The 19,265-nt window shown below is 40.5% G+C and overlaps 1 protein-coding gene across 3 annotated transcripts in view; it reads left to right on the top strand.

Annotated features, from left to right (window-relative positions):
* The window catches only part of TUB (TUB bipartite transcription factor), a 124,135-nt gene extending 105,277 nt beyond the window's left edge, over positions 1-18,858 (top strand). For all 3 annotated transcript variants that reach the window (XM_052693446.1, XM_052693447.1, XM_052693448.1), the window contains 9 exons: positions 2,947-3,114; positions 6,646-6,717; positions 7,592-7,713; positions 8,516-8,707; positions 9,158-9,270; positions 10,374-10,488; positions 15,695-15,793; positions 16,229-16,400; positions 17,022-18,858. In XM_052693446.1, coding sequence (XP_052549406.1) covers positions 2,947-3,114; positions 6,646-6,717; positions 7,592-7,713; positions 8,516-8,707; positions 9,158-9,270; positions 10,374-10,488; positions 15,695-15,793; positions 16,229-16,400; positions 17,022-17,155 — 1,187 coding nt within the window. In that variant the 3' untranslated portion in view covers positions 17,156-18,858. The remainder of the gene's footprint in view (positions 1-2,946; positions 3,115-6,645; positions 6,718-7,591; positions 7,714-8,515; positions 8,708-9,157; positions 9,271-10,373; positions 10,489-15,694; positions 15,794-16,228; positions 16,401-17,021) is intronic.
* The last annotated feature ends 407 nt before the right edge of the window (positions 18,859-19,265 follow it).

The following is a 19,265-nucleotide window of genomic DNA, read 5'->3' as shown; positions in this document are numbered from 1 at the left end:
AAAAACTTAATCAGGTCTAGATGTGCACAAAGGATAAGCATCTTGTTCATGGGTGCTTAATGCTTGACACTGAATGTTATGGTAAGAATTGGTCACTTTAAAAATGATGATTAATATGAATAGAGTCGTTTCAAGTACTGCAGTGGATCCAAGCAGTTCTCTGTTCTAGAATACCTTTACTGTAGTACTTACCCTGAAATAACTCACAGTCAGCAAAACTGCTAGTCGGCTCACTGCAACATTATGCCTACAGCATTGGGAATTACACTGTTCAACATAAAATTTGTCCCTGCTAGTGTACTTAGGTAGCTAAGGTACCTTTTCTTTCTGTTGCCCAAATTGGTATGTGAATATTTGGATGCCATAAAGTTTTTGAAGTTTCCTTTGTTACTGCTTTTCTCAGGTTCAGTGCTTAGTTCACTGCAGCCATTGTTTTGCATTTGCTACTTTTCAGTGTATCAACGACCTGATGAAAATCCTTGTACTTGTACTGTGAGTGGTGGCAAATAGAAAGTTAAATTTACTTTTTTTGTAGCTTTCATTATTTTTATATGTTTGTTTTTGACCTCTTCTTTGTTTGATTTGACTTAGGCTGCATAAGATTAAAGTGCGGGTCTCTGGAACATCCATATCACACTGTATAAATTAGACTTATGCAGTTTCCTAAGAGAAGTGTCAACAGTAAATATGTTGAAAAGAGGACTTCTCTGTTTTGGGACTGATGCCTTACAGTCAAAATTTTTAGAATTTAAATCACGGCTGGCAAAGCTTGCTGAATAAACACAGCTTTGTGTTGTGAATTATAAGACTTGTGAAGCAGCAATCTGTTTGTCCAGTGAACTAGAATTCATTTAGACAGCATGCATTTTTGTAAAGCAGGATGCAGGATTTATGTTTAGTTTTCAGTAATTTTAGTAACAAAGCACTTGGGGAGCACTTGTGGTTTGGCAGACTGTCCTGGGAAACATCTCCTGAAAGATGAAAACCAAGGTGAGAGGAGCTCTGTTGTTGTGCAGGAAATGGCAGTGGAGGCCACAAGTAAACTAATGGCACTCCAGGCTTCAAAGAGGAAACTTTCAAAGAATTTGGAATGATTTGAAAAGCGGAGGACAAGAAAACATGCAGGGACATAGGAAGTTTAGCTCCTTTCAGTGATCAAAGGTAAGTTTGAGAGGTGTGGTGGGCACTGACTTCTGAAGGAACAAGGTACTTTATGGTGTAGAATGTGTGTTGCTTAAAAGATGGTGTAAAAATAATCAAGTAGCAGGAACTCAACAGGCCTGTTCAGAATGAGTCATGCATGTGGGGCATGGAGGATAAAGCACCAGTAGAGCAGAGGCCATGGGGTTGCAGTGCACTCCGTGTCACACAGAGCATTCGAAACTCTTATCTTGCCGAGATGATAGAAACATTTCCTTCAGCTTCATTTAGACTTCCTAGGTTGGACAAACGGATTGTTTGTTTGTTGTTAGTTTCGCTGTAACTACACCAGAACTTACAGATTGGTGCAGAATTTGTCATAAGGTTCTGCATGATGCAGCAGAGTCAGTAATTTCTGCTGACCTTGAAGTCTGACTGGGGGAAATGTCAGTCACAGCTCCTCTTGTCTCTCTCTTTTTCTATCTAACCTGAAAGTTTTTAAATACTTCTATGTTGTCAGACTGCATCTTGTTAGGTGGCAGCACAGTCAGTGCTGTTACTGAGGGGGTGGACCACTTTTTTCCCCGCTTATGCTTTGCACCACTATGACAGTGGCACCAGTATGGCAGCGTACAGTTAAGCATGCTAATGTATCATCCAGTTGACTTGTAATGCAAGCTGACAGCTACTGGCAAGGAAGGTTGTAATGGTAATCTTGGAGACTTCTGCTACAGGTGACAGTCTGCAAATACCCCAGTCCCTAACAGTTCATTCTTAGAGGATTCATTCAACTCTGGTCTGAGGAGCAGCATATTCTTGCACCTCTTTGTAATGCTTTTAAGACATAGCCTTTAAAACAGCAACAGCGCAAGGGGTTATGTTATTTATCACACCCGTAAATGATAATAGTGCTTTTTTATTGGTGCAGAAATGCTTTTTTATATAGCTAGTTTAGTTATATATTCCAGCACTAAATCTTCACTAAGGGCTAACGTATGTTTGCAGTCTGATGTTTCAGCCGACTGTCCTGAAGGAAGAAGTTAGCTTATGATAAAAACACCCCCCCACACTCCATATTTCCATTCTGACATCTTCAGAGCCAAAATACAGCAATCAGGAGATAGGTAGAGCCAGAACTCAGAATGACAGCACGGCTGAGGTTGGAAGGTGCCTCATACACTGCCTTGACCTCCATCCCCACTCAGAGCAGGTTGCCCAGGTGTCCAGTCTGATTTCAAGTGTCTCCAAGGATGGAGATTGCAAGGCATATGTATTGTCTTTGTATAGTTTCATTCTGGTTTTCTAGCTGTATGACAGTTTACTGAATTGGTAGGCATATTTGGGCTTGTTAGTCTGATGCTCCTGTTGTGTATGGTGCTAGTGCTGCAGGTGAATTTTCTAGGTTTCTTGGTTCTTAATGGGAGTCTTCATGTTTTATAGGGAATATGTCAGAATCTGGGAGTCAGGTTTATTTCCAAACCAGTTGTGTCCCCCTAGGAGAACTGCATCTGTTATTTGTCTTTCTTCTCCGTTTGATTTCTGTTCAGTTTTCCATGAATGGGTACATTGCCTTCAGGATGAGGAGGGCAACAGTGAAATTCTGATCACCTCTTGGACATTCTAAAGCACAGCATATGGGAAGTGAGGCTTTTGCCTCTGGTACTATTTTAGTCTTGCTTAAGTCTAGAAAGTGTTATTAAATATGAGCCTTTGTGTCCTAGAAGCATGCTTTTTATAAGGGAGTGATTCTCTTTTCAGTAACTTCTTGACACAATGACAACTAAGGCTGTTGCTGTTGTCTGACAGGAATTGATGGCCCAGCTGCTTTTCAAGATGATGTTCAGAAAGCAGGAAGTCAAGTGCAGATTCTCACTGTTGGGCAGTCTAGCCATGATGAAGATGATGGAGAGAAAATGGCTACTGGCCAACAACAGCAAAGCAAGCAGGACCTTAAAACAGCAATGCAGAAAAAGGGTAAGTAGCTAAAGCCATTTCAGATTCTCATTGCTAGCTTTATTAATATTGATTCCTTTTCTTGTTCTCATGCTCAGCCCTAGCAGAGATTGATATTCTTCCTTTCAGGCTCTCTTCTATTCTGTCTCTAAAAATAATGAAGTTCTCTCTTGTCCCAAGGAACAAATGTTCCCCAGGCTCTCAGAACTGTGATATTCCCATCTGCAGTACAGTGTGGCTACTGAAACACCAAGCAGATGCTAATGCTTATATCCATCTGTTACATTTTGATATTTTATGACTCCGGAAATCACTTCTATGACAGCTGATGAAGAATATGGAATAACAATATTTGAACTAGAATATTAGTTTTAATTTTGCTGTTGGTTAAACTCTATTACGGTTTCACAATGTATGTTCATGCTTGGAGAGGTGAAAATTACAATACTGCATTCTGCAGCATTTGTCCCACGTTGTCCTGAAATGCTCTCTGTTGTTTTGTTTTTTTTTCCTAAAGGCACACATGAGTTAGGAGATAGACTGTGTATGTATGCATTCATGCATCTGTGCTTTCCTTCCTGCAGTGTTATTATCTTTTGTTAAACATTATCCGTAGGAAGGAAAAAATCCTAAAATCTTCACAGAGCTTTTTCTGAAAGCATTTATTTAGGAGGAGTTCTTCTTCAGTGCATGGCTTTTGAGGCTAAGATGGCTTGAGCCAAGTGTACTCTGATGCTTTAAGAATAAACTCCTTGTGTATAAAGAGCAAAATGTAAGTGCAAACTTGACTCATCTAGAATAGACTATTCATATCTAAATGCACGCTTCTTGTCTGCAGCACAGTTCTCACTAAGATTCATTTTTTCTGGGACATTACTCTGCAGATGTGAGCAACTTCAACTGAAACGGGCATATTTTATCCAAGTGGGGCACTTCCTGGGCATTTGAGTCAAAGGAATGTTGGCATGACTAGCAAGTTCTGATCTGTGTGATGATTGTGTTGACTTAGACTATGGCTCAGAATATGTAATAGTTGGACACACTACTTACTAAAGCTGGTGGACCTAAGAATTATCAGCAGACTTCTCAAATTAGGTCAGAGCAGTCAGATTTTTACTCTGGGGGACATTTCTATTTTTGATGTTATTCTCTCGATTCTTTTGTTTGTTTTCTCAGTAGAAGCAATGTATGGCATGACCTTTTTTTTTTAATCCAGCACTGAGCATACTGCTGACCAGAGCAGACACTGCTGAGGCTGTTTGACTGGTATGCTTCAAGTCTGTGTAGGGGCTTTGTTTATGGGAGTGCTGGGGATAATTTTTATCAACAACAGAACTGTTGTCTGTAGGACACAAAGAAAAGTATTAAGACAGTATTAAGACAGGACTGCATCTAGTAGTATCTCCATAAAATATGTTTACTTCTGCCTATGTGGTTTTGCACTTGATAGCAGTAAAGGACACTTGATAGTATCCCAGTAGTCCTGGAAACCTTTACGTAGAGCCAGGGCTTTTTATGTGGATTCCCACTGCTGCTTCACTGCTTGTGAACTGCTGCTTCCTTTCTGACGTGTTCCCATTGGTGTGCAAAGCATTTAGAATGGCTTTTTCCCAGTAGTCCACCTCTTGCATGTAACAGGAGCAAGAGGAGAAAACCACTGAGCTGAATGCTAGCTGGCCTAGTGGGAAGAGGCAGGTCAAGTCCCATTAGATTTGCTTACCCTGATTTGTGCCAGTTCTGCTCTGTGACTTTAACCTTGTGAAGAGAAACCTCTCTCAGCATATGCATCTCTCCTCTCTGAGGATCACTCAGCAAGTCAAGCTCAGTTAGGGGGCATAGGATAGCTGAGTGTGAAGAGAATATGCTGTTTGCAAGAAAATGCCAAATGTTTTATTTGATTTCTCCGTCTGTTGGAAATTGCCATAGCTAGAATCAGTTACTTCCTGCAGGAAATACTTGTCCTTTTAATTTCAGAAGTTTTAATATGTATAGGTCCCTGCTGGCAAATGAGTCACTAGGACAGAGCCAGACTTCTCTAGGTTTCACCACTCAGTAATTAAATTTCAGTCTTCATGCTTATCAATTTCTTGTGTGCCTCTGTAAAGACTTGGGATGAACAACTTGTTCTTCACACAGATCACAGAATCACAGAATGGCCAGGGTTGGAAGGGACCTCAAGGATCATGAATCTCCAACCCCCCAATCTTAGTTCTTTCCACCTCAAGTTACAGCTCTTTTGAAATTTGGAGAGGGAATAGATTTGATTTCTGGATTCAAGAACAACACAGGAGCTCTTTGAAGCATTCTTTCCCATAAGTCTTCCCTGCAGGCTTTTCTATAACAGGCAGAGAATTTTCCCCACCAACATACTACCTGAATGTAGAAGCAAATTATCTATGCCTGTGCATAGCAGTGTATGCAAGCATGGCTTTTCTGCACGGATGCCAGCTGAAGAGATGGATTCCTTCTCCTAACCATGTCTAGAACATTGGTTGTCATCATTAACAACTAATGTTTGTGATTAATGTGTGTGATTAATAATGAGTGAGTTCTGCAGGCTTTAAAAATACCAGTTGACCCATGAATTCAGGCTCCCTGCATACCCACGTCCTACTAAAGCTTTCTGCTGTCGTGCTGGGTGCTGTATGTCCACACTGGAGCAACTGAAGAAGTAGACTGTGAGACCACTTATGGTACAGCTGAATGAAATACAAAAATTGCAGTATGCTTCTGTTTCATTTTTATTCACTCGTACTGCTTTGGTGTTGTTTTATTGCCAGGTATGCATCTGGTGTCAAAAACTATTTTAAAGGGTGTGTATTGAAGTAACTGGAAAGAGCAATAACATAAAAAATATTTAAGAGGTTTTTGGTGTCTATTTTCCTCATTCATTTCCAAAATTGGAAGTGAAGCAAACCATTACTGGTACAGACTCTAGTATTTATATTTCTATGGTAGTTCAGTCTCTGCTTATTGCAGACCAAGCTCATACTCCAGTGACTGAGTTGCCTGAAAATCTCTGCGTGTACCTGTGGGAGTTCAGAAGCACCATTTAGATAGCTTAAGATAGATAATGCACACACATTTGGCACAGGGTTTTAGGTAGAATTTAGACCATCCAAATATCTGAATACTTCTTTTTCAGTGTTACTGAATAAATATTAGTATAGAACCTGTGTTTTGGAAGGGTTTTTTTTTGGTGTGCGTGTGTTAGAATTAGGCCAAAAACTTACTATGAAGGGCATGTTGTTCACAAAAATGTTTGTGGCACAGCCTTTTAGCATGGATGATGCTTTCTGAAGCTTGAGCTCCATGAATCAGGACTGTATGGCTTTATTCTAAATCACTAAAAAAGTGACAGTGGGTATAGTAAATGGAAAGTGAATTTGGTTGTGCAGAAAGGCATGATGTTCCTAATTGAAAGCTGTGGCAGCAGTATTTTAGCCACATGTGGTAAGCCTTTAGTGCTGTGAAGAATGCTGAGTTATTTGATGAGTTATTTGAGTTATTTGAGATTGCAGAATCATTCCCTTAGATGTTTTCCTTTCCCAGATCCCCATGCAAATACATCCTGGTCCTCTTCCACCTCCCAGTCCAGTCTGGTCGCCTTGGATCATGCTCCTGGTAAGTACAGAAAGAAAGAAGTTCATTATGCCCACGCTGTTTAGCCCTGGAAATCATTGAGTTTAATTTATGCTTCTGTGTCAGGCTTAACAATAGCAGAGATTCTGGACCAGATGATTGTAGGTTTATTTTGTTTCATGTTTTTTGGGGGGTTGGGGGGAAGAAAGTGGGTGAGAAATACTGCGTAGTCTGCCTCTGATATGAGAAACTTGAGTACAGGGTGGCTTCATCTGAAAAACTGCACCTGGCAAATGTCCCATAGTTGGATACTTTTTGCTGCCCAGCCCTGTTTGATGTTCAAAGTTTTGTTCCCCTTTGAAATGTCTGAGGCTTTGAATTCTTTTAAAGTCAGATTTTTAAGCACTCTAAGGCAGAACCTTTGGCCTAGGCTGGTACTGTTTTTTTACATGAAATAAATATGCATAGGAATGTTTCCTTTATGAACGGTTTCTTCTCAGTGTAAAATCTGCTTTTTATTGGATCTCACAGGAACTGTTAAAAGTGTGCAGTAGAAGTGTTCCTATTTTAATTGTTAAGGCTTCCAAATGGCCGAGATAGGTTGTCTGCTCAGTCATGCTGTGTTTGAAGTACTTGATGGGGTTGAAATTTGTATTTAATTTCTCACTCTGTATTCTTCTTGTATCACTGCATAACAGTCTTCTCTGTGGAATGGAGACCACGCGATTTCCTGCCTCATGTTTTGGTTTCTCCATGCAGGTGCTGTCTCACCACTCGTTTGTATGGTGCCTCACATAATGAAGCCCCTCACACACACATTCCTTCTCTCACCAGTAAGCCTAAGGGTGCAACAACATAAGAAATGATATTTTTATGTCAAATATTAGTATATCGTAGTGCACTGCTTTCTCCTCAGGCATTTCAAGCAGCATGAATTTCGATGAGGAAGAGGATGAGGAAGATGCAGACAGCTCTAGCTCTTCCCAGCTAAACAGTAACACCCGGCCTGGTTCTGCCACAAGCAAGAAATCCAGTAAGGTAAGTAAGGGGAAGAAGGAGCATGTGGGTCACTGTGTACTGCATCAGTTCAGAGCACAGTCAGGATGGGCCTGTTTTTCTGTTTGGTTTTCAATATGAACTGCAGCATCTCTGAGCTAATTTACTGTGAAAGCTCTCATTTCACAGAAGTAATGAAAATAATGACTTGGAGTGAAGAACAGCGAACTTGAATGAAGAGAAAGTTAAACTGTAAATATTTATTTTACCCTTCTGCCTCTTGCAGGATCTCAGAAGGGTCTTTTGTTTCTATTGTCTTTTTTTCTAAGCATTTTTTCACTCTGCTCTTGTTGGTGCTATCTGAAGATAAAACAAAGCTTCAGAGGTTCGAATATCCAGCTCTTGTTAATCCAGTTGATGATGGCTCACTCCTCTGTGTACTTCAACTGACTTCTCCTCCCTCTTAGAGTTTTCTGTACCTTAAACTGTCTCTCAGCCATCCAATATCTTCTTTTCATCAAAGAACACTGTTGTCCATGGGTATGAACCTTCTCAAAAGAGGAAAGTTTTGAGATGGAAAGTGTGAGCCAGAGTTTGATTTTGTAACATGACAGCACTCTGTGCAGCTGCCGGTTCTTCTTTGCCAGATGTGTCTGTGTGCTCAGCATCAGCAGGACAGAGAACTGCTTTGTGGGCCTTTGTTAGGCGAGAGCTCAACTGGCTGAACAGGGAGATGTCCTTAGTTTGCTAAGTTGCCTTGAAGGCCTCTGTGGAACTAGAACGGAGGAAACTGTGTGTCCCTTTTGTCATTCCTTCATATTTTGGAGTTTCCCTTCTGTTTTAGGAAGTGGCCTCAGCCCCTAGTCCTTCCACAAATGAGCCTCTCATAGATGTTGATGACCTGGAGGAATTTGCTGTAAGACCTGCTCCACAGGGTGCCACCGTCAAATGCAGAATCACAAGAGACAAGAAAGGAATGGATCGAGGGATGTACCCTACCTATTACCTCCACTTGGAAAGGGAGCATGGTAAAAAGGTCATAAAATAACTTGAATAGCATAACAGTTGCATCTGAATATTAAAAAAAATAATAAAAAATCTGTCATATGTCTAATCATTGGCTTTAAGTAATCCAGGCATGGCACCTTTTTGTGAGAGCTACTGGGGCCTTTCTTCATTCCATGGCCTGAAAAACATCTATTTTCAATTCCAACGGTAGAGACAATGCAACCTAGAATTAAACATTTAACAAAATAGATTGGATTTAATTATTTAAACCATAACTAATGGACTGAATGGTTGAGAAGTCACTTTCCCGTCCTGATTTTTATCTGGTTTTGCTAAGTGCCAGGAAACCTTCTTTTACTTTGCTTATGATGCTAGAAAACAGAAAAATTGCCTATGGTTTCCTTATATCAAAGCAGGATGTGATGTGTTCTAACCCCTTTGGCATTCTAAAACATGATGGTTTTTTTGCACTGCTCAGGTGTTTCTGTTAGCTGGAAGGAAACGGAAGAAGAGTAAAACCTCTAATTACCTCATCTCCATAGACCCAACTGACCTGTCTCGAGGTGGAGAGAGTTTTATTGGAAAACTGAGGTAAAGATTGAAGCATATCAGATTTATTTATTTTTTTTTAGTATAGTTCATATAAAATTAGGAAGCCTTTAATCAATGTGACTTCTTCTTTGGAGGTTTGGATAAATCAGATGGTAGTGGTAATGCAGTTAAGCAGTATCCAAGACATGGTTTCAAAATGTCTCAAGTAAATATCAATAAATAATTAAAAGTCAGTAGACTGAGGCTCTTAAACACTCAAAGGCCAGATTCTCAAGAGTTATGGGTATCTGAAGATGCAGACAGCTTATCTTAATGAGATTTTGAGAAGTGCATGAGCAGATTGTGTCTACCCACTATTGATATAAACACTTTGGAAGTTCTGTCTCTTAGATAATCTGAAAATCTCTTGGGTTTTGCCCATTTCTTGAGATCCTAATTAGAGATATTTGTATGTAGTGGACTCCACTCAGAACCACTTGCTTCTTTTCTGTCTGTCATCTCATCATGCATCCATCTGTTGTTGGGACATATGTGGTGCCTCTCAATATGTCTTTAGTTTGTCTGTGCCTGAGGAAAGGAACTACACTACTAGTTGCTGTTTGCCTGTATGGATCTCAGAACTTCATGTGCTACTGCAGTGCAAACACAGAAGGAGGATAATGCAGTGTTAGTGTGCTCTAAGCTGTATTTTGCAGTCCTTGATATGATTTTCATTTAAGTAGTAAAAACCGATCTTATTTGTAACCTTATGAAAATCACTGTCTGTAGTCCAACAGAGTAGCAGTCAGGTGAGAAAGCCAGTGATATTTAGATGGCAAGCATTTTGTAAAAAAAAAAACAACCAACAAAGAACAGACAAGATAACCCCAACCTCACTCAGACATTTCTAAATTGCCTTCTTGAATTTACTAGTTTATGAGATGCCACGAGAAGTCTTCAGTTAGGGACCTTTACTGTGCCCTGCTCTACCTTTACATTTTTTTGTTGTGGCCTTTAATCTAGAAGTTACCATTCAGTTGGGATTCGAGTTAACTATTTGTACTTCATATTCTTTGTCCTTTGGAACTGCAATGCAGTAAAGGATAGATATCTGAGGCAGTGTTATTGACAAATGGTGATCAGATTTTCCATTTTTTTGATAGATCAAATCTTATGGGAACTAAGTTTACAGTTTATGACAATGGAGTAAATCCAATGAAAACAACATCAAGCCTGGAGGCGAGTGTCCTGCGTCAGGAGCTAGCTGCTATTTGTTATGTAAGTACTGCTCACAGGCAAAATGTGCAAGAAAGGGCAGTTCAGTTTCTGAAACAGCACACTGAATTTCCTTCTCACTTAAGGTTATGTAAATCAACATTTGCACTTTCATGTAGTGAAACATCTGATCTTCAATAGAGAAACCAGGAAATTCGGTGGAAAGTAAGAGTTAAAAGTCATTGTGCACAGAACCAGGTTGCCCAGTTCTCACTTTCGGTCAAAAGCTGTTAGAGGTTTTACATAACCTTCTTGAAGGGGTAGGATGCTTCACAGCCTGCAGACATCATCTGAGAGAGCCTCCAGAGCTGGGAGGAGCTGCACACATGGAATTACTGCACTAGGGCCTGATACTTTCTAATGATATTTTAGAGGAGGCCCCTGCCATGCAAAACACAGGTAAATGGATAAGAGGCTGATCAAAGCTATTAAACTCCTTTTTAATAGGAAGACAAAATGCAACTGAACGAGAAAGCAGCCTGTTAGAGGAGACTAAACAGTGTTTGCTGGGGCATTGCAGACAGTCAGGACTTAAAGCACAGCTGTTGTTTTAGAACAATTCCTGGGTGACTGTTATGATGAGAGTATTCTTTCTGTCCAGAAATCTCTGGGCCTGAAGAATTCTTCCAGTCAGAATTGGTAAGTGCAGTTCTACAGAAGGTTTTCTGTTTTCCCAGTTCAATAACTGACAAAAATACCCAAGAACACTTTTGTCTGAAAAGTTGCTGTCCAGATCTAATCAGGAATGCCTGGAGCTCTTTCAGTTTGAAATCCAGCCATTGCAGCGTGTCCCTGTGTGTGCACAGAATGTGTTTCTGGATAGATTTAGCTTTAGGACATGGGAAGAAATGTGGGGAGCCTGGAAACTTTAAGCAGGAAAGGAAAAGGAAAGTAAAGAGCAATCCAGTTAGCAGGATTTCACATCAGAGTCCAGAATTTGATGTGAGTTTCTATTTATCAACTGAAGTCTCAGTAAGAACCTAGAGTAACTTGCATTTTTAATAAAGGGAATTTTACCGGTTTACATAGGAGAGCATTCACTGGATCCAGGTAATTGTTTGGTGCACACTGGAAATACAAAGAGAACACAAGAATAGTTCAAAAAAGGACATGCACTGAAAAGTCAAGGCACTTCTTGTAAGAGTGAATAACACTGATATTTGAACCATTAACGTTACCAAATAGACAACTCCGCTGCAGCCAGTAGAACTATTTGGAAATGCAGAGCAGATATTGCAAAGAACAGAAGCATGGCTTCTGAGAAAATGTGGCTAACACTAAAGCTGTTTTTATATGTTGTTTTCAGTTCAGCAGTATAAAAGCTGTACATTTGTATAAGAAGATGACTTAGTCCACTTGATGTCATGGAGAAAGGCAGAAGGCTTGCAGGTGTGCTATGGCTAGAGGACAAAAGGAAATCTGAATGATGTTTCACTAATAGATAGGTTTGCTAAGATAAGATTATTGTTGCTGGCTGCAGCAGAACCACAGTAAAAAATGCTATAAAGAGCATTCCTGAAACACCCTTGTTCTAAAGTTTTCTTTTAAATCCTGCCTTGAGATTTTTCCTGCAGCAAAAGCTGTAATAAACAACAGGCTGAAAGCACCACTATGCTGTTTGCTATCTTCCAGCTCATCCAGTCAAGTACCCATCAGGAGAGCAAGCTGTACCTGGTTCCACCAACTTACTGCACCTGACCTGCTGATGATTCAGCATTCTAGTTTATACAGTGAGAAAGTGTTGATGCATCTGCGCTCACTGATCTTCTTTTAGAGCTTAGGTGGAAAAATAATGTGTTCTAGAGGTCCCTTCCAACCCCTACAATTCTGTATGGGCATTGGAAGTGAGTTTGGGTGATGTGGGAAGACTTAGAGAGATGCTATTCACCACTGTAGATAGAAAATTTGTGTGGCCAAAGCACAATTGGAGTTGAAACATGCCAGTACTGTGGATGACAACAAAAAGGGCTTTTCTAAATATGGTAACCACAGAAATAACAATGCTTGGTTACTTTATGAGGATGATCACCACATAAATTGAGATGCAGACAAAACAAAGATGTTTAATGCCTTCTTCACCTGTCTTCAAAACTGATGATGGGCTCTGGGACCAACTGCAGGATCTTCTCTCTTGCCCCTTGTGAAAATTGGGAAAATTTGCTGGTTAGCTGGGACTACTCCAGGTCTGTGCAGTTTGTGGCAATATAAGAAGGACATAGAATTATTAGAGAGTGTCCAAAGGAGAGCAACAAAGATGATGAAGGGTCTAGAGGCTGGGATGTATGAGGGAGCAGCTGAGATCCCTTAGTTTGTCGAGCCCAGAGCAGAGGAGGCTGAGAGGAGGCCGCATTGTGGCTGCAGCTCCTTTTAGAGGGAGTGAGCTCTGCTCTCTGGTGAGAGCAATAGGGCCCAAGGGAATGGCATGGAGTGTGTCAGGGGAGGGGCAGCTGGGAGTTAGGGACAAGTTCTGCACCAGAAGGTGGGCAGGCCCCATAACAGACTGCCCACAGTAATGTCATAGCCTCAAGTGCCAGAGTTCAGGGAGCGTTTGGACTGGGCTCTCAGACATAGGGTTTGAATTTTGGGTGGAACCAAGTAATATTTAATAAAGTTAATGCAATAACGGAGTTTTAACAAGTGCTCTTAGCCATTTTTACTCTTCTTGACGATGGCAGGCTGGCATATTAATAAACCTAGAGCAACACCTAATGGCTGATTGCAGAATCGCTTGGCAAAATTATCAAGAGGCAGGGAGGTGTAACTGTACTGCTTGTACCACTAGATTCTGCTGCAGCTTCTTTTACATCCTTAGCATCTCACAATTCAAATTCTGCAGGCAGGGAGCTCAGCTGATACTGCAAGGTATGGCTGTACTTTAAATAAAGCAGTAATAAAACTACATATACAAAGAGTGGAGGGAATCATAGCATGATAGAATGGCCTGGGTTGAAAAGGACCACAATGATCATGTAGTTTCAACCCTCCTGCTATGTGCAGGGTCGCCAACCAGCAGACCAGGCTGCCCAGAGCCACATCCAGCCTGGCCTTGAATGCCTCCAGGGATGGGGCACCCATAACCTCCTTGGGCAACCTGTTCCAGTGCCTCACCACCCTCTGAGTGAAAAACTTCTTCCTAATATCTAGCCTAAACCTCCCCTGCCTCAGTTTAAAACCATTCCTCCTTGTCCTATCTCTGTCCACCCTTGTAAACAGCCTTTGCCCCTCCTGTCCCTTCACGTATTGGAAAAATACATCTTTCTGCTCAAACTGCAATCGCTTTCTTTGTGCTCAAATGTCGTTTTGAGGTTCTGGGCTTCCTCTGGAAGGAATCTGCAGAATATAGGAAGGACAAGGTACATGTGTAAATCAAGTCCAGAGAGTGAAGTTGCTGAAGGCGTATTTGGGGTGACTCAATTGTGAGTTCCTGTGTTCCCATATGAATGCTATTTGTAGTCTTGAAAGTATGCACAGTGTAGTGGAGCAGGGACATAGCAGAGAAGCAGGTAAGGGGAAAGGACAAGGGAACTAATTGTGTTTGGATGCAAGGTATAGTGGAAAGGTCTGCTCTTTCTTGAAGCTCTTCTTTTGTCCCTACTGTTTTCTTCATATGTTATACACCTTTAGAATCTTAATCCTATACCTTGAGCTTAGCAAAAGGGTCACTTTTGCCAAGAAATCTTTGATGTAATTGTTGATTGAAACAGTGTGAGAATAGAAACAATTCCCTTAACATTTGGCAGAAATGCTGATTTTTAGCACTGAAGTAAAATCCAAAGAGCACAGTCAGATTGTTGCAGAGAGATAATGCTACTTGTTGGGAGGAAAGTGATTCAGCACTATTATTTAATTTTACAATGTTTTCAACCAGTCGGCATCTAAATGAATTGTATACAGCGTAACTGCAGCTTATGGAGCAGTAAGCTTGTAAAGCATTGCAGAGAAGAGCAATATTGTCAGTATCTAGTGGAAAGTAAGCATGAGCATGCACCTTAGATGTATTCTGCTCTGCTGAATCTCTCATCCTGCATATAAAATCTGCTGACAGCCTTTTTTGTTTGAGTTTTGTCACTATACAAAACCAAGCAGATGCCTCCAGCTAAGCTAAACATTGGTTTACTTTGCCAAGGGCCATGATGTAAGGGATTCAGAAAAGAGGTTCAATTTTCCCAATTAATGTATATATAGTCGTGGAGATATATGAATATACCTGGATTACTTCAAGAGTATTCATTAAAATGTCTCTGTGGAATTTTCTTTGTGTGCATTAAAAACTTCAGTGAATTGTTTAGAATCTCCAGATGGTTTGCTGAAATAACCAAAGGGATTTCAAAGGTCTGATGGATGGAAAAACGTGTTCCATAACTAGTAAATGTTGCACAGACCCCTGCACGTGGCAGAGGTGAAAGGGAAAGTTTACATGTGACAGCCCTGACTTCTCCCTCCCCCCCCCAAAAATACCACAAACTAAGGGATGGATTGGATCTTTCAGAGGTATCACTGTTTCATGTGGTTCTGTTTTGAGAGGAGAGTACAGTACTGGATGCTTTTGTAAAAAGCTGGTCAGAAACACATCAAATGACACTTACTTAATGGAGGAACTTGTATTACATGTTGGTGCCCATGGTATCTCTTTTATTTCTCTGCTTTCATAGCTCAAAAATTTGCATTCATGCTAATGTGTTGTGTTGGGGTTTTTTTTGCCATGCTCATCTCTAAGCATAACATATCCAAAGACTTGGGAAGCCACAGCACTGGCAACAGACACTCTTCCTGGCAGCTTCTTCTTGTTCATCCCTGTGCTGACTCTGGAATAAATGTATTTAATTTGGTCTCCCATCAAAATGTGTGACTACATTTTATGTTTTCTAAATTACAACTACTTTGTTTTCAGTTTTAGCAGTACCCAAACAATCTGGTTGGTCCATATCCTTATATTTAACAAAGGGATTTTTTTTTTTTAAACTTGTATTAAGGTTGCTGGTGCCCAGTGCTGAGAATGTCTTTGGAAACATGCCTGCTTCTATTTTTCCTGTTGTCAGAGTTGCTCAGATGAAGCTGGAATGTTTGGCATGCAAGTAAATGTGGGAGCTCAGAATATTTTTTGATGGATTGACTTAAGGCCCGTGGGCTGCTGCTCTACTGTTCCTCTGCTGAAGAAGTGGACTTTAAAAATACATAATATGATGAACTCTTTTCTAAATATTTTTAGGAAACAAATGTCCTGGGCTTCAAAGGACCTCGTAAGATGAGTGTGATCATACCAGGAATGAATATGGACCATGAAAGAGTTTCCATCAGACCAAGAAATGTAAGTCAGACCAAGAAATAGTCAGTCATAAAAAACTACTTGAATTCTCCTTCAGTTAGAGTTTGTTCTTTTTTCAGTTGTTATTCTTTTCTTCATTTCTAGAGATTCAGAGACTAAACAAGTATTTTAAACAGATGAATAACAACGGGATGTGTGACTAGTTCTGTGAGTCAGCACAGCACTACAAATAACTGTACTTTGATAACAAAAGATACAGCTAACCTTTTCCAAGGCGTGGAAAGCACTTGAGCGCACAGCCTCGTTAAGATACTCAGAAATCTCTGTTTCATTCTATGATGCTGTGCTGAGAATTGAGAAGGACAGTTCAGCCTTTGGGATTGATTAGTGGAGTCGTGTGGGGGTTTTTTTGGCGTGAATATATTTGTTCATCTTGTGAGACTGTTAACCCGAAGCGTTCATCTGCGCTGTGTGCAGGAACATGAGACGCTGCTTGCAAGATGGCAGAACAAAAACACAGAGAGCGTCATTGAGCTGCACAACAAAACTCCCGTCTGGAACGATGACACCCAGTCCTATGTTTTAAATTTCCATGGTCGAGTCACACAGGCCTCAGTGAAAAACTTCCAAATTATTCATGATAATGATCGTAAGTATCATTCCTTATCTGTAATGCGTAGCAACAGTACTGCATACCCAACCTGAGAGTGATTCTGCCCTTGCTGTTACCTGAGTGAGTTTATTTTAGTTGCTTGGGTCCAACTCACTGCTCCTCTGCCTCGTTCTTGAGACAGAGGACAAGGAGTACAAAAAAAGAAAACTATGGAGTGTTTTTTGAGTTGACAGAACAGAGATGTGACAACATCTAGATCACAATCGTATTTTTTCTTCCCCCCTTATCCTTACTTGTCCACTTGCCTGTAATTAAGTAGGAATAGAAGTAATTCATTCTTGATACATGTGAAACTCAGCACACGTAATGCACTTGAACATGTTATGGAGAAACAGTTCTCCTTCTGTATTTGCAGATCTGTAATTTTCTAACAAGGCTCACAATCCTTGGTCACTCAGATATTCCTCACTCAGCCTATCCTTGCTTCTCCCTGTGATATCACCACACCCACTCTCACGAGTTACGTGTTGTGCAGTTTGATGGGAGCGAGTTTGTGTTTTGTTCAGCTGGGCCAGAGGAGGATGTTGCATGTGTGCTTATTGAATGAGAGCTGCAAGCAAAACTAATGCTTTGTCGCTTCTTGTGGCCTTTTTGCAGCTGAGTATATAGTGATGCAGTTTGGCCGCGTGGCTGAGGACGTGTTCACCATGGACTACAACTACCCAATGTGTGCTCTACAAGCCTTTGCTATTGCCCTTTCAAGTTTTGACAGCAAGCTGGCTTGTGAGTAAAGGGGCGTGGGAGAGCGTCCTCTCAGAGGAATCGGTTTGCCGTATGATTCCCAATCCCTGCCGCTGTCACTTATGGTCCGTGCTGAGGTCAGGGAGAATGCAGTTGTGGAGGACCACTGGATTGCTGGAGAGAAATTTAAAAGGAACCTTCTAAAAATTCAGGACATTCAGGAAATAATGCTTTCCTTTTTTTTTTTTTTTTTTTCTTTTTTCTTTTTCTGTCATATTTTTTTCTGGAAGCGGCTTCGAGTTTGTGTAAATAGAAGTTCTATCTCATGTCCTTGATTATGTTCTGGAGGTGTGCCATGATCTACTGTGGCTCCAGTAGCACCGTTACAACGGTGTGTCTTTTTTAAACCCAGAAAGTGCGCCCTCAACAAATTTCTTTTTGCATTGTAAGAATTATTCCCAGGCTGCAATCGTACCTCAAGGTTGCATTCCTACAGCGAATAATCAGATCTTCACTTCATCCAACGTGAAAGAAAGATCATAAAAAAACAAAAAAATAATGCACTTTTTTGAATTTGCAAGGATCTCATGTAGCTTACGGCCAAGTCTGAGGGTTGAAAACCTATCTGGACTGAACTTGATGTATCACTATTGTACGTGTAGAGAAGGGCATGATGAATTTTAATCACAGTAGGAGGAAAAGGAGAAGTAGAAAGCACAAAATAATGTTGCACAAGTCACTTAAATTCTAAGCTGTCTTTATGTTTTAACATCTGTGTGCTTTTTAATTTGTTTCAAATGAAAATGTATGGGGGAGAACAGAAAAGGGAAAGCTCTAGATGCCAAGAAATCGTAACGTACGTTGAATTTGGCATGTTGCGTGTTGGGAATTTGTAGCCTTGTATTGCTGTGGTGATTCAGCCATATTTTGTATGAAGTGATACAAACAGTTGGGTAAAGGCTCTCTGCAGAGAATCTTCTTATTTGAAGGAGGCTGTGTAAAGCTGAGGAAGGTGAATGGAAATATTTTATTAAATTTGTCTGGCCTTTTGCGATTTCACTATTTGTTGACTGCATTTTTTGAACTTTCAGCAACAACCACTTTTCATATTTATTTCCCATTGTAATGATGCCTGAAACCATTTGAAACTGTATGCTGTTCTGTGATGTAAACGTGCCAGCTAGTGAGCTGAATCCTTCTAGGCGAACGCAGCGTACGCTGCATACAAATCAGATGCTGGAAGGACACCGAGTAGCTTAAAATAGGGTGAGGTTTTTGTCTCCTTTTTTCTCATTTGAATGGGATATGTAAACAAATGCCATTTCAAAACACAAGCAAAGAACGAAGCTTCTCTTCTTCCCTAAATGTCTCAGAAGCCAAGAGCTGCAACTGAAAGCACAGCATAAAGCACCTTTAAAAGAAAGAGAATCTTTTTGCCACTGTTCCATATAACGTAATTGCCAATGACACGTGAAGTAACAGGATCTGTATGTCCTTTACCAGAAAGGTATTGAAATGCGAGTAAAGAGAAAAAAGCAGTTGTATTTTATACTGTGTGTACTCAGATCCACCTTTTTACTCTTTATGGACTTTACTTGGTTGCACAACCAAACATTACATAAGGAGAAAATGAGATCAAATCTGCTCGTCTCGTAGCTGTCAGCTCCTTTTATACGATAGAGGCAGGCCATAAGGAGTGGTTGTGCCATCTGGACTGTATGATTTCAACTAATAAAAGAAATATTCTGTCTTCTTCACGTTTTGCCTTCAGGTCTCTTTCCCAGTATACGGGCAAGAAAATTGCAGATAGATAAGGGATGGAAATAAGTAATGCTGTCTTTTTTTTTCTAATATTTCTTTTCTATGAGAAAACTCTGCTGGCTTTGAGCAGTGTGTTGTTGATGGACTCAGCCTGTCAAATGTCATCCGTGAATAACAGGAGGCTCTGTCATTTTTTCAGATCTCTTTACAAGAAGCTTTTCCACACAGTGGTATGAAGTGGAAAGGCACCTTTTGTTTGAGAGAAAAGAGCAGTCCATTCCCTCAAAGAATGTTCAAAATGATGAGTCATGAGCTGATGTCTGGTACTGAGCACTTTGGACATGGATGCTTTCTTTTTCTGTGTATTCTGTGGTTTCCCACTGCCTCACATCCTCATCC

Source organism: Tympanuchus pallidicinctus, unplaced genomic scaffold, assembly GCF_026119805.1.
Source record: "Tympanuchus pallidicinctus isolate F22 unplaced genomic scaffold, pur_lepc_1.0 scaffold3, whole genome shotgun sequence".
NCBI lineage: Eukaryota > Metazoa > Chordata > Aves > Galliformes > Phasianidae > Tympanuchus > Tympanuchus pallidicinctus.
Note: the sequence above shows the minus strand (reverse complement) of the source record. Positions and strands in the feature narration are given on the sequence as shown.